Consider the following 16,327-nt stretch of genomic DNA (forward strand, 5'->3'; position numbering starts at 1 on the left):
ATCTCTTCTAATCTGATGAACAAAACAGACTGGAGTCCATTTGATGTCATGATGCCACCCATCAGACTAAGAAGTGAGCATCTCTCCGAGCAACAGACTCCTCTGCTGCCTCTCCTTCTCTGCACGGAGAACGTCGCAGTGTGTTCCCTCCTCAGTTCAGCTGCTGCGAGTAATTATCCGACCTGTCAGGCTTATGACTGCTTGGTCGTTACAGTGATGAAATATTGATTCGCGGAGATCTGACCAGTATAGGCAATGTCTAGACATGTAAACACAACATTGAGCATCGACAGACTGAGGTCATTGTTCGCGCCGTGATGCAGTATTGAATGTTCCTTTTCAAATCCAGGGGAGGAAAGCTGTTTGGTAACATCGTGAGAACATAAACACGAGGGTATGTTGAGACAAATGTGAAAAGTTGACTGATGATGACACGCCACTTTTCTATTCTAAGCTATCAGTAACTTTCTTTGTATCTGTCTTCCTTTTGTTTTACTATAATGGGATTCTGGCAGTGAATATGTTTTAAATGTCTGGATTTTAATACTTTTAGGTGCAATTGTTGAGATGCTTAACTAATGTACTAAATAACCTAATGTGTTTAATCCCGCTGTCTCTCAAATTGATCCCCCGTCACTCTCCAACTTCATTTACACCATATAAGGCCCTATGTTTATTTTTTCCTAAATTCTGTGTATAAAGAACATTTCGCCTTCAGAAAAAGTGTTTCATCATGTGGTGGATGAGTTAACTTAATGAATATCAATGAATCTGATGTATTGCAACATTGCACTTTAATCAAAGAAAGTGATTCAATGCAGTAATAAAACAAAACATTCCAGCCTTTTACTGAAATTATTTTTCCCTAAATGTAGCTGTTCATCCCAAAAAATGAGGGGCTTTTGTCGGGAAGCTCCAAAAACCATCGGTGAGTGGAAAATCCGGGCTAAAGTTGTGAAGCATGAACTACGGCAACTATCTCAGAGGGCCTCTTCGACTTAACTGTACGTGTGTGTGTGTGTGTGTGTGTGTGTGTGTGTGTGTGTGTGTGTGTGTGTGTGTGTGTGTGTGTGTGTGTGTGTGGAGCTGAGCCTTGTCCTTGGACACAGAGAAGAGGAGAGTTTAAACCTAAACATAGCTGCTTTGTTTTTTCTTCTATTCATTCAGCTTAGGTTCTATAAAAACAGCACTTACAATGGGAGGGAAAACCTTGCACCCACGTTTTGGCGAAATTCCATGAGATTCTGCGTTTTACAGCTGATTCCATTTTTTTCCATCGAATCAAATTTTGCAATTTTTTTCCATGTTTTCCGCATCGCTAATATCATAGGGATCTACTCTATATACTCATCCGTGCCTATGGACTGTCACCTCTCTTTCAGTTAAGTTCAGTTCGTTCACCCCAAAAGATGTGTTCTTTGTGAACAACACAACCATGGCGCAAAAGTGCTTTTTGCATAATATGTGACCTTTTAATACGACACAATCCAACCAACCAGAGGGTCGGACTTCCTTGCGCTTGACGTGACGTATGGGAACGAGAGTGGACACAGTCGGTATTACAGCCGAGCTGCAGAAAAAACAATGTTGGCATTGTAGGTTTCTGAAAAACGCGGATGCATTGAATGTCGATGTTTTTGCATTCGGTCAGGACAAGTGACGCCATATATCGAGCAACTGTTACTGAAAGTCACGAGTAATAAAAGCCCGGTTGTATAATGACGAGTATGAAGAGTCAGAAGGTTCACTAAGGGTGTTGAGGAATGGTGGTGGGTGATGTGTCAAACAAACACAGGACTTTCATTTCACGATCTTTTACTGCACATAACAGGTTTTGCTATGTTTTTGTTTTGTTTAAATTGACAACATTGATCACGTATTTAAAACTGTGATCGTAACCTGGGAACAAATCCTCGAAACATACTTAAGAATGCGGTATAGTTGCATGGAAACGTAATTTCTTCAAAAACAGGCTTGGTAGAAGTTCATCTGTGGGATTTTGATCGGCATCTTGAGATAGCAGGAAGAAGCAGAGTTGGATCCAATCACAATGCAAACCTCACCGATACCTCTGCGTTGTCCTTGTAATGTGTCCTGTGTGCATTTACACCTGCATTAACATGCATATTACCTGATCCAGATCACATATGAATACCAGCTACTAAGGCTGTGATCAGACCTGCTAGGCCCTCCTTGATAAAATGCAGCCATCTCCTTCATTTAAATGGAGCCAGTCAATCTGCACAATGGGTTGCAGGGAGCAAGTTGACCCAGGCTCAACTTTTGCTGCTCGATGTCATGACATCAAATAGGTGCAAGCCCACGTTCCTAGTGGATTACTTTGTAACTTGAATGCTGGTTTTCTACTGTTTACCTTGCATTTGTCCCGACAAAAGATAACTTTCCGTGATAACTTTCCAGAGTTATAAACGTTATTAAAAACTGTTGTGCATTATCTTTCTTGTAGTCCTCGTATAAGCCTTTAGATGCATTCATTGGTTATTCAAACTGGACTTTGGGTGTCATGTGTGTTTTTTAACAACAACACCAGATCTAGTGACATAGGGAGGTGAGCAGATTACACGTTGTCTTGTTTTTACTTGAAATTAAAAGATAAAGTGTTTTATTATATTTTTGGGCGGTTCTTTTTTTTGCAGGTTGCAAAAGCAGTTTCTCACAAGTGCAATGCAACAATGATGCCTGCAGAAATATATGTTGGACCAATAAAATCCCTCGTTCTAACCGATACTTCCAGGTCCTAGCTAGCTTGCTGCCAAAATGGAAGGAAACGTCTCATAAATTTGGTTTCTCAACACTCGACATTGCATGACAAGCACAGAGACGACGGCCCATATAAAGGAGATGGCTTGGGATCGCCCTGAAGCTCGGATATGATGGTGTTCATATAGCTCATATGCGCTTGATAAAGTTCTTGGTGACGGAACGAGGCTAGCCACAACAGCTAGCGTTTTTATTTTGTGTTGTATATGTATTGTGTAGTTAGCTATTGACCTTGTTGTCTGCTGAGAGGGTTGGAGTGAGCAGTAATAAGCCCTGATAGCAGCATTTGAGCGTGCTCGTCTGGATTGAACACCGAAAGAAAGGTGTTTGTCCGCTGCACATGGTGTAAAGCCCCTTGAGGCAAATTTGAGATTTGGGATATGGGGTTGTATGAATCATAAATACTTGACTTGATTTAAACTTGGTAAATTTGTCAAGCTACACTACTACACTTTGACTTACACTACTAATCGTTGAACTGTCCATTTGTCCTCATTAAATCTTGAGGGTATAACATAGTTGACCTGAAAACAAGTTTGCACAACAGTTTTTGGCCTAAATAATACCTCCAACACCGGCAACAGAAAAGTCTTGAGTTTGTCGAAGAAAATAGGACATCATACATCGGTGGGACACTGCAGTGTTGTGCTTATCTGTTGTTTGGGCTATGCTCCTTTATATGTGATGAAATTCGCCTGCAGTCATGGCCTGGGGCTATGGCTGCCCTAGAGACAAAGGAAGACGGGCTGCCACCATCATGTTTAACCACCCCTGACACATCATCGCCCTTATTGTGCCTCTCAATCTGAACACACACACACACACACACACACACACACACACACACACACACACACAGCAGCAGCAGTCCAGGGCAGCAGTGCCGGAGCACCATCTGTCAGCCTGGTGTCAAGTGGCCCTTGTCTCCAGTGATTACGAGAGCTCCTGCTGCCTCAGGTGGTCCGCGGACCGGCTCACCCATCTAGAGGGGCCAGGCCAGGCCATATGGTCTGTGTGGCGCACAAGGGGATGGGGGGGCACCCAGGGGAGGCAGCTCTCCTCCCCTTGCCACCGGACAGGACAGAACAGACAGCAGCCACCACCAGCCCTAACGCCTGTGACCACGGCCGTCTGCAGAGATGTCCCAGTCGGGGGCCGGAATGACGGAGAAGGACTTGACAGACATCATTCAGAGTTTTCTGAGAGAAGAAGAAGAGGACGGTGGCGGAGGAACACTGAGTGAGAGGTCACTCCAGTCAAAGCCAGTCTGTTGTTAGTGTTCTGTTCTCAACACAACAGGGTTTTTGAAAAGTCCAAATTAACAGGAAAAACTGTTCTTATTCGTCAGGAAATGGACAAGTAAGCCTGCGTGTACACATACGGTGATGGATCTCTTTGTGGGAACACATGTTTGCTTGCATGTACAGAAATCTTATCAAACGCAAAACAATATTTATAAATATGCAGCATGTCAGCGCAACGTCATGTGAAATAGTGGTAAAGGTCTTAAAAATAGACAAAGGGGCCTAAAGTTCAGGTAAGAAAGCGGGTCCTTTTGATGCCAGGTGGTGATTCAGTAATACACTTTCCAAAACAAAGTTACAATTGCTAAACAGTGAGCCTGAGGCCCCCCAGGCAGTTGTCAGAGCTGTGACCAGGACAGTGCGTAGGGAACGGGAAACCAGAGAGTCCAAACTTAAGGATACCACTTAACTGGGTTTCACCATGGTTACTAGACTAGAATTACATTACATTACAGTCTCTTTTATCCAAAGCGACTTACAATTCAGATTCTTTCACACCGTAGGCACAGCTACGGGATTGAACCACCGATCTTCTGATTGAAGGACGGCCTTGCTCTCCACTTAGCCACGGTAGAATGCATGATGTATGAAGAAAATCATTTTCTATTTCCTTCCTTCTTTCCTTCTAATTCACCATGATTCACCATATATGCTACCAAAACTGCATAAAGACCTACAGAACCCCACAGCCAGTCAATTAATATCTGAAACTTAAATCCTTGACAGACCCTATTTCTAAGTATATAAACCTGTTGTATCTGACCTTATATCCGTCATTCAAGATAATATCTGTGTTCTCAATAAACTGGCTAAGCTGGTTACATGTGTACCACCTACCGACCTCATATTAAGACTTCTGTTTTCCTTTTTCAAGATGATCTTTATCGACAACTGACAGGCTCAGCTATGGGAGCTTTTCTAAATGCTGAGCCTAGCCAATCTATCCTTGGGCATATGGCCTAAGCTTTATGGCTGTTATGTAGATGACCTTGTAATCATTTTCTCTGGTACTGAACACTATTGTCATCTCATGGATATTTGAGTAGGACAAATGACATCCTAAAATTGAATTTAAAGTACACAGATAAGCAGATTGATTGTGTGGACCGTAATGAAGCACAATGAACGTTCAAACTACGGAATTTGCAAGCAAACTGGCAGAAACACATTGCTGATGGGCAGATAGCTTTCAACCCTCAACACTTAAATATCAAGGACTTAAGAGGATCTGTGACAAAGAGCCGGACTTTAAAGCTTAGGTGAAAGAAATGCAAACATGGTTTCTAAATAGACGCTACAAAACCGCAGACGGTGCATAAGAAGTGGACATAGTCACTGTGATGTCACCCATCGGTTTGTGGTTGAAGCCTCGCGTTTAGCATTTATGCAGTCGGCGTCTTTGCAACTAAAAGTCACACGAGAGGGTGGAGCTAAATACAATCAAATGCTTTCTTTTTAGGCGACCAAAATGTTCTAATTAACTCTCATGATGTTAAACCACCCTGTGAAAGGTTTAAAGTTGTAGGACGAAGACATGGACAACTCCCAGACTGTACAACACCATGGTAACAGCCTGTCCATCACAAGGTAGCCCCGCCCTTTAGCATACCCTGTTTTATGATCTACTTTACTCTAAATGGACCATAATTCACTAAATGAACATCATGCTGTATTGAAGAAGACTTGAAACTAGAGATTGAGACCATAAACTCATGTTTACAATGTTTACTGAGGTAATAAATCAAGAGAGAAGTAGAGTCATTTTCTCATTGACTTCCATACAATCTGACTTCTTTTTGCCTCAATTATAGCTATGTGCTGGGAGACAAAAAGGGCACCTGCCTCAATCGCAGACCACAAGGATTCTTATAATTATTGTTATGCAACACCATGAAACAAACTTAAAGGATTTACATTCAAATGAAACATACCCTATGAAGGATTCATGAACCGCAATACAACTCATGTATTACAACACCTCAACATATCCTCATACAACGGGTCATATGATATTTTATGAGAAAAAATATATATATTTTGTGCGTTTTCCTAAAGCCAGAAATCAGACAGAAATCTGTCACGGTTTCTTCCTCCAGTGTTTGAACTAGTGACAACAGTGTTGTTGATGAGGAAAACGAGGTTTCACTGGGTGACAAATTACAAGGCTTGTCAGTGTGGTGGCTCTCCGACACGTCAGCTGTGATTTTCCTCTTCGACACTCTGCGTTCAGAAGCACGGTGTTTCACTGCATCCCAAACTGTAATTAGAGCAGGCTTTCCATTGAAGTCAGCGAGCGACTGGGCTGAAAACACACACACAAGACGTTACATTGACTTACACTCATTTGCTGAGAGCTATTTCACAAAACCTAGATAGTGGATTTAACCGGGATTTTTGCAGTTATCCTGGCTGAATTAAGCTGTGACTTTGGTTCATGAGAGCAGTGACACATACGTTACCATGGAGATTTATTCTGTGCAACTATAGCCTGCTAACAGCTAGTCTGACAGCCAGTCTAGATTAATCCTGGTGTTATTAATGTGTTATTTTTACTGTTATTCCATGTTCTTTTGTGTGTATTTTGCCATGTTTTCATCAGCCGGCATTGAAATACAAACGGCTATATGTTAATTAATACAGACTATACATAATACAAAGACGGTATATTGGAAGTGGATGTAGTCACCATGATGTCCCTCATTGCTTTATGGACTGCCATTTTGAAGCCTCGAGTTGGCTATTTTAGCCATCGCCATCTTGGTTTATGGCCGTCGCCATTTAGTTTTTTTCAACCAGATGTGACACCAGAGGTTCGAGCAAACTACAACTAAACACTGAACACATTTTTAGGAGACCAAAATATTACAATTAACTGTCATGAAGTGAAAACACACTGTGAAAGGGTGAAAGTTGTAAGACGAAAACACGAACAACTCCGAGACCGGACAATATCATGGTAGCAACCTGTCAATCACGAGATAGCCCCGCCCAAAAGCATACCCTGCTTTCTGGTGTATTTGACTCTAAATGGATCATAATTTACCAAAAGAACATCATGCTGTATTGAAGAAGACTATATGTATTGAGAGCTATAGAGGGAGAGAATACAAAACGTAGATGGCTACAATATTATTTGTCCCATATTGTGAAATGACTTTGCAGTTTGCATGGGAGTCAATAGGACAATGACAGTAATGATAATAGGCTTAGCACTTTTTAAAACGTTGTTTGCCCTGTCTGTTGACCAGAGAGGTATGTGGACACCAGTGGCGGGCCGTGCATTTTATACCTGGGCCTTCACTACTGTCCTGCAGCTGAAACACAACTACAGTTATTATTTGTTTCATGTCACAATATAGCCAACACCTATAGATAGAGTGCCTCTCCTCTCTGCTCTGACTGCAGCGCGAGGCGCCTGTGTGTGCTTTGTGGCGGCGGAGCGGCTCATACAGCTCCCGCTGCTCATTCACAACAGTGCAGAACGTACGTGGTTTTACATCAGAGTCACCAGGAAAGTCTCCAATAACACCAGAACAAGTCGCTAGATTTGTCACTAGTAGCTTTTGACAAAAAAAGTCGCCACGAGGGTTTGGAAAGTCACCAGGTTTAGGGAGAGTAGCCAAGTTGACAACACTGGCACCAGCTAAATATGTCCCCAGAGCAACATTGGACATAATGGTTCCTATCACATATTAAACCAAACAAAAATCCATCTTCATACAAGTAATAATATATAAACAAGCATATTAAAGCTACTGCAGATGCAAAAACAAACGCATTTAACTTACCAGAGCTGCTGTTATAGGTATAAATATGAATCATTTTGATTGTGATGAGATAGACTGTTGGTTCTTTGAAAAGACGTTCAACCTTTTGATGAATTACCATTGAAGATGTGAGTGTGTGTGTGAGATGTATTTACTGCCATGCAGCCTTCAGGACACATGTTTTTTTTTCTTGCTGGTTCAGAGAACATGGGCATGCAGTGTTTTTGGAAAAAAAGAGTCAATTACAAGCACACACTGGGCCTACATACGTTTGAACACAAATTATCATGAACACATGTTTCTTACCATCATGTTAACCATTAGGCATGGATTTGTTTTGAAAAGTTGTGATGTGATCCTTAAATTAGATGCAAGCTCGGCTGTAATTATGTCGGTCATTAAACACTGTTTACTGCTTTACATCATATAAACAAATGTTGTATCTCTTTTTTTTAAGATAAAAGAAGAGATGAAAAGGAAAAAGAATAAATGATGGAGGTCTGGAGAGAGAGGAAGACCTGCAGAGGCATTCAAAACAATATTTAGATCAAGACTGAGACACAGAACAAGAAGGGGAACCAAAGTGTAGAATGAGGTACACCTGTGCATCCGCACTGGACCACCAGGTTTAAGTTAACGTAGCCAGTTCACAGGATCTAGGTAAGAATATATATATATTCAAATTGAAAGACTTCAGACTTGAGTTGGACCCCCCCATATGACATTTTCTAGAACCGCCACTGCTGAAAAGAAGGGAAAACAAATCAACTTCAATTAGATTGCCAGTGGATAGCGTTTGTAACCCACTAGAGCCAAACGTTTTCTTATCACTTGAGACAAAGTAGCGTGCCTATTATTCACGCCGGCAAATAGGCCATTCCATTTTCCTTTCAAATTAAACAAATGAAATCTGCCGGCTGCTGTGGTGCGTTTAAGGTGTGATGAGGTTACTAACACAAGAGGGCGTAGGTGTGTCCGAGCTGCTGCTGCTGCTGCTGCTGCTGCTGCGGGTCTCTGGCCTGTCACCGCTCTGATTTACAGCTCTCACACCATCAGGTGCTGATGATATTTTCTTCTTCTTCTTTAGGTTCAACCAAAGTGACTCTTCTCTTTAAGAATGGTACTTTGAGCTCACAACTAGTTTTCGGAGTTTCTGAAAAGTGATCCATTATGAGGATGCGTGGTTCTCATCCTGGCGCAAAACGGACTGTCAAATATGCGCATTATTGGTGCGATACATTACGTTTTAACTCTTTAATCCCTCGTGCGAGCCTGTTATGTAGGCTATATCAGTGTTCCTCCCCTGTATTAATTACTGTATGTCCAGTTTAAATTGAAAGTTTAAAAAAAAGAGATGAATTGAGGTGTTTTCCTGTATGTAAACAACAGTCCACTCAGCACCAACAGCGCACAAAAAAGCCCCCAAATAAATAAATACGAGAAAAGATTAACAGATCCGAAAAGAGCAAAGCGAAGCTGGAAAACAAATGATATGCAGCAATAAGTGTGCCAGTCTGTGTGTGTATGTGTGTGTGGGTGTGTGTTTGTGTGTGTGTGTGTGCGCGCACGCGCGCGTGTTTGTGTGTGTGTGGGGTTAGCGCTGGTCAGGGTCCGCACCAGCCAATCAGCTGCTCATGCAGATGACGTGCCGCTGTCCTACGTCAGCCCCCGCCTGCTCGTCGGGATCCAGAGCTCCACACACACCGGCAAAAGAAACACACATATACGCACGCACGCTCTCTCTTCTCCGAGCCGGACAGCACAGCACACAGCCAGCCCCCCTTCCCCGCCCCCCCTGGCCCCGGCGAGCCCCCGGCAGCGGAGGACAACATCCAGGCTTCCAGGCGCCGCCGCAGCCCGCTGCGACAGTGGACCTAGCATCGCCGTACTTTGTGGACATGGGAGACATGGGGGATCCGCCGAAAAGTAAGCCCCCACTTGTTCGGTGTTCTGTGGATGGGGTTCGGGACTGGAAATTCGCCGCAACCTCAAAGGGGTTGACTTGTGTTGTGTTGTGTGGTGTAGACAGAACCGGCCTGTTCGGAGCATTTGGTGTCAAGATAAAATACAGAATTTTGAAGTTAAAGTCAGTGGTTGTTACCTTCAGACTCTTTTTTATTTTAGACTATATGTTAAAAAAAATAATAGTTTACGTATAGGCCTAATACAAACAACAACCAAATAAATATTAATAATAAAACTGTTAAAAATAATTATATTGTAAGGCCATTTGTGTTCATAATTAGACGAGTCTTTAAGTTTGTGCAGTGTGTGTGATGTGTGTCCTGCTCGTGCGTGGTCTTCCAGAGAAGCGGCTGATATCTCTGTGCGTGGGCTGCGGGAACCAGATCCACGACCAGTACATCCTGCGGGTCTCCCCCGACCTGGAGTGGCACGCCGCCTGCCTCAAATGCGCCGAGTGCAACCAGTACCTGGACGAGTCCTGCACGTGCTTCGTCCGGGACGGAAAGACTTACTGTAAACGGGACTACATCAGGTAGGACGCCCGGGACGGGACGACAACTCTTCAGACACGTGAAAGGGTGGCCGAGAGCTGGAGCTGCACTATTGGAATAAATATTTTTTTATTTTATTTTTTATTTTTACATTTTACAATATTGAGAATATTCGGACTGATTTAAGTCACATGGAGCTCTGATTTCAGTGGGTTGAATTCTTTTTTTTTTGACCTGATGATCATACTATTTTTTAACTGTAGACATGTCAGTCATTGTGTTATGATGACATAATTTACAAACATATATTGCACATCAGGCCATCATAACGGATGTATTAATCGATGACTCCGATCAGACTGTAGCGTTCCACACGATGGTCCTGAAGAAAAATCATAACAAAACATCATGGAGCTGTTTTCTATTATGATTATGACACAGCCTGTAAATAACTTAGTTATTTTAGTGTTATTACAGCACGTGAACAATTATTCGATGACAACTTGATCAGTCCTTCAGTTGTTGTATAATGACAACATTATTATTAAAGCTGTACTGAAAAAAATCACATTGTATATAAAAGTGTCGGAGAGAAAAACAACAAAATATTCACTAGAATGATATCATCTCGAGGTATAATTATAATAATAATAAAAATAATGAATTAAATCTACGATAAAATAAATAATGCATTAAATGCTTTTAAAAACATTTTATTATGGCTAATTTTTATTATTATTCATGTTGTTATTATTATTATTATATCACTAATTATTGATTATGTTATTTTGGTCATACTGTTTTTTATTATTATAATTAGGATAATTATTTTATAATTATTTTATAATTACATTTTCGTGTGAGTGACTGAGCTGCCTGCCCTGCAGTCAAACTGATCGGACCGTGTGTGTGTGCTTATATGTGTGTGTGCGCGCGTGCGTCCTGCAGGTTGTACGGCATTAAATGCGCCAAGTGCAACATCGGCTTCAGCAAGAACGACTTCGTGATGCGGGCCCGCTCCAAGGTCTACCACATCGAGTGTTTCCGCTGCGTGGCCTGCAGCCGACAGCTCATCCCGGGGGACGAGTTCGCGCTGCGGGAGGACGGGCTCTTCTGCCGGGCCGACCACGACGTGGTGGAGCGCGCCAGCATGGGCCCCGGTGGCGACCAGCTCAGCCCACTGCACCCCGCCAGGCCGCTGCAGATGGCAGGTAAAAGTCCCGGGTGGGGGGGAAAGCTGGAGAAGGGCCGCGAGGACTTTTTTTTTTTTTTTTTTTTTTTTTTTTTTTACAGCTGGAAGACACGTGCTTTAACTCAGATTGGCTCTTTTTACAAAGTTCCGACGCCCCCCCCATCATTGGATTTTGGTCAGGCGCTCCTTATGATTAAACGGATTATCCGAGTTGACTCTCCACGAGACACCAGATGTTTTTCTTTGCCTCTTGAGTTTGCAGAGTGATTCACTCTATATGATCTATATTTGAATGTAAATATAATGCAGCCACGTGGAAGCTGCTCCTGCCTGGTGCCATAACTAAACAAGTGTAGCTTTTATTTATTTATATATTTGTCCTGCTTTGGCTCGTTGAGGTCGTTCTGTCCCCCTGTAGGCCTATGTTTTTCTCTCGTGCATATATACCGCTATCCGGTAAGTAGATTAGATACAGTGGGGCACAGCTGTCAGAAAAAAAACCACCCAGTTATCAGGGCTGGAGGCGGGGCGCAGCACTGTGCGGGTCGGGAAGGTTTTTCTCTCCAGAAAACAGCAGCAGCAGCATCGCCAGCTTGCCCTTGAATCGGTGTCTAATCTGACCTCAGATAAGAGGAGTCAAGCTGCGCTGTTCTCCTCCTGAAATGCGCTCGTGTTTACAAATGTACTATATTTTAAGAAGAAAAAGGAGACATTTTGCTACTATAATACGAGATGTATAAAGTCAGCTGGAGTTTGTGTGCTTTTCCAGAACCAGAAATTTCTCTCACGAGGATTAAACTAATTTGTGTAACACTATAAAACTCCAAATATTCTCTGTTCGTCCACACTATTTCTGTCTCTCTTTTTTATTTTTTAAAATCTGGAACAGACAGACAGATGAATTGATTTCGCTCTTCCCTGGGTGTGTGTCTGTGTGTGTCCCGTCCTTTCCCCACAGCAGAACCAATCTCGGCCCGGCAGCCCGCGCTGCGGCCTCACGTCCACAAGCAGCCGGAGAAGACCACGCGCGTGCGGACGGTGCTGAACGAGAAGCAGCTGCACACGTTGCGGACCTGCTACAACGCCAACCCGCGGCCCGACGCGCTCATGAAGGAGCAGCTGGTGGAGATGACTAGCCTCAGCCCGCGCGTCATCCGCGTGTGGTTCCAGAACAAGCGGTGTAAGGACAAGAAGCGGAGCATCCTAATAAAGCAGCTGCAGCTGCAGCAGCCCAACGACAAGACGGTAAGTGGATGGGGGGTGGATTCCTCTGACCAAAGACAGACCCTCAATGTTGACACTCTTACAACAGGATCTATTTAACCGGCATGACCAGTTTAAACTTAAGTCAATTGTATTCATACCCCCCCCCCCCCTCAAAAATACAAATTACACATTTGCCTCAGATAGGGACCAAAAGGCGCAAAGGCCTCGAGCTGTTGAAGGCGCTAGTAGTGTTATATGGAGGAGAAGACGCACACGCACGCTCACACAAATATGAATCCGCCTCTCTGTTTATTTGTTTGCTTGCTGTTTATCGATTGTCCCGCTTATTGACTGGCGGATTCATTTCAGATGCCCCCCCCCACGCACGCTCACACACACATACGACCGTGTGCAATGCCGTCCCACCGCTGACCACCACGTCCTTTTTGTTGTTGTTTTTGTTGCAGAACATCCAAGGAATGACGGGCACCCCGATGGTGGCGGGCAGTCCGGAGCGGCACGACGGGGGCCTCCAGGCCAACCCGGTGGAGGTGCAGAGCTACCAGCCGCCCTGGAAGGTCCTCAGCGACTTCGCCCTGCAGAGCGACATCGACCAGCCGGCCTTCCAGCAACTGGTTTGTTCCGTTTTTGTTGTTGTTTTGTTTTCGAAATGAATTTATTCAGTTGCAATATTCAAAATGTCCAAATTGCCGTGCAGAGGGGAACAAAACCATTCTATCTGTTATGGGAAAGTGTTTTTTCAATAGTAATTTACAAATATGAGCGTGCAATCCATCCCATGATGGGACACTTACAATCTGTATTGAGTCCGCGGACCTTTATCATTAAAATCCATAACGTCTCCGTGGACATTAAGACGCGCGTTTATTAAAAGACAGGACGGTTTCATAATGGTTTCTTGATTTTCCAACATGTTTTTTATTTATACTTACGTCCCTCATTTTTATTAAAGTCATAGTGGAAGGCATGTTTTGGCCTTGGATGGGGAAAACACACACCTGTCCCATCAGGGGATGCTGATGTAGAGACACGGGACCAACGATGGGACTCATTTATTTTGTACTCGTGTTGGTTCCCGTCTTTTGAAGGGGACGCAGCACAGACAGCGTGACACGTGAATGTCCCCCTCCGCCACAGAAGTGGATTATTAGCATTAATTGACGAGAACTGGAGTGTGGCACGCGATTCATCCACGCCGAGAGCCGATATTTGCGGATTGAGTCAACATTTGGAACTATTTCATTTAGATGCAGATGAGCCACCAAATTGCTACAAATAATTGACTCCCAGCAGAGCGGACTTATTTTGATCCTATTTAGCCTACTATATATTGTATATGGATGTTTCCCTTTATTTATTACACAACCATCACGCAGAAACTTTAATGGCACGGATAATAAAGTCTGCTATTTTTCACTATCCCGCTGCAGTGTGGTAGAAATAAACCCACAATTAATATACAAAATAATTGCCAGACGCAGAGAACCAGGAAACTGAAACAACGAGGTCTTGATTCCCACAGTGAGAAGCTATAACAAACGGTCTTATAGACGTGCGTGAACGTGTCAGCTTTTTTATGTTTGGTGAAGCAGCCCCCCCCCCAAAAAAAGAAAAAAAAGATAAAAGAACTTCCGGTTAAAGTGTATCCATATTTGTATTATTATTATTTTTCTTTTTTTCTAACCTGGTTATGTCTCCCTGCAGGTCAGCTTCTCGGAGGGAGGACCGGGTTCGAACTCGACGGGCAGCGAGGTAGCGTCCATGTCGTCTCAGCTTCCAGACACGCCGAACAGCATGGTGTCCAGCCCCATCGAGGCCTAGAGCCGCCGGCGGTGCATGGACGGACTTGAACTGAACACGCAGACCCCCCCCCCCCCCCCAACTCCGTTCATCCCATCCCTCCTCGACTGCACCAATACAGCCCCCCTTGCCCACCCCCTCTCCCCTGGTTGTATTTTGACACTGTGAAGACAATCATGGGATTTTACCACACGCAGCCACATATTCTAAAACCGTCTATCCAGGACGGGAGACGGACTAAGCGGACGCGTCATCGCGGCCGGTTGCTGCACGTTCACGCGCCTGGTTACAGTTGCCAAAACGAGAAAGAACTTGACTCCACCGATTAACGGGACCTCTGACCGGGAGAGAAATCCAAGTCCCGTGTTGCTGTGCGCTCTAAACTCTGAATAGAAAAACTGGTGATTTTTTGTTTGTTTTTTTTCATTCGATACACGCACTTCATCATCTAACAGACCGCCCGGAAGTGGAACATCACTGCTTCTTTTTTAGTTTTCTTCTTCATTCAATTACTCCATTAACTTCATGACCCGAGTACTAAAAGCATTTGCAACAAGGTATACCTCTATTTTGCCACAAGCTTCGTGGGACATTCGTGTGAATCAGTGTCCGTCCGAGAATTATTATTTGTTTTTTTTTCATTCCCAAAGATGTGTATAATTAATCATAAGTTATAAAAAAAAAGAAAAAGAAAAAAAAAAAGTTAGCTCTGGAAGAAAAATGTTTCGTTTGTTCCCGTGCAACAACAAATTATTTATTAATTTATTGTCGACAAAAAAATTTGCCACCTTTTGTGTAACTTTCTTAACTGAAGTAAAAAGGAGAAAAAAAGATTGGAGTATGGTCTGTGGGTTTTCTATCATAAGTTTTTATTTTCTTTCTCTCTCTCTCTCTCTGTGAATATTCACACGCGAGGCGGAACATCAGATCTATTAACTGGCTTGATGGATGTGCTGCGGTTAATTGGGTGTCATGTTGGTGCAGACGCTGTCTCAGTTTACCTGTTTGGCCGCCCTCACCACGCTTTGGAGCGAACTCCACTGCGAAACATCTCCGTCTCAACAACGCTTCTAACCCCTTTAAATCTCATTTTCTCATCAGACCCGACAGAGAAACGAGGTTATGTTCTAAACGGACGAATCCAACGTCACTCTCTTGGTTTCAGCGCCGTCATCTGTCTTCGTGTTTCTCAGGGCAGAGATGCTGTTTTTGGAAGATTCAAACCCAATGGAAAAACATTTCTTATTTTCTTATTTTCATGTTTTAAAAATGTGAAATGAAACATTTCAGATATTTTGACCATCAAACAGTCGATTCAGAAATAAATAAATAAAAATACACAAACGGAGGCAATAAATAATCTGACCTCTCTATCCATTACAATCACGATATATATTTTCTGTATCAAATCTTTTTCAGAACAGAGGTTGTTGTCCTTATTCTTCAGCTGTAAAAAAAGAATATTTGGAGTCGCAATTAGATCACGAGTGTTCAAATTTGGGGAAACTCCACTGTGTGTAATTTACATTTTTTTAAGATGATTGTTGTGTGAGGAGCTGTGTCTGCATGCACAGGAAGCTCAGATGCTTACTCAACAAACAAATATCAAATAATACCTGATCAGGTGATATTTCAATATTTGTCAAAAGCTGGTTTTAAACAGTGTGTTTTCTCTGTTTGACTTATGTGTGTGTGCTGACAGATATCTAAGGGTCCTCGTCCTGATCCTTAAAACACCTGTCGTTTGGGTTAACGCAGAGCACCCTCCACACGTTTGAGATTGTTCATTGAAATATGGAG

At 43.1% G+C, this 16,327-nt stretch overlaps 1 protein-coding gene across 2 annotated transcripts; it reads left to right on the top strand.

Moving 5' to 3' along the window:
• Positions 1–9,643: 9,643 nt before the first annotated feature.
• isl1a (ISL LIM homeobox 1a) lies at positions 9,644–14,548 on the top strand (the record flags this gene model as incomplete). 2 transcript variants are annotated; one of them, XM_079160504.1, is made up of 6 exons in its annotated part: positions 9,644–9,778; positions 10,160–10,349; positions 11,257–11,519; positions 12,459–12,745; positions 13,174–13,341; positions 14,432–14,548. In XM_079160504.1, exons 1-6 carry the CDS (start codon positions 9,751–9,753, stop codon positions 14,546–14,548), a joined length of 1,053 nt encoding a protein of 350 aa, XP_079016630.1. In that variant the 5' UTR covers positions 9,644–9,750. The 2 variants fall into 2 exon arrangements, with proteins under 2 accessions (XP_079016630.1, XP_079016631.1); XM_079160505.1 differs by having other exon boundaries at positions 12,462–12,745.
• Between the last annotated feature and the right edge of the window lie 1,779 nt (positions 14,549–16,327).

Source organism: Pholis gunnellus, assembly GCF_910591455.1.
Source record: "Pholis gunnellus genome assembly, chromosome: 6".
NCBI lineage: Eukaryota > Metazoa > Chordata > Actinopteri > Perciformes > Pholidae > Pholis > Pholis gunnellus.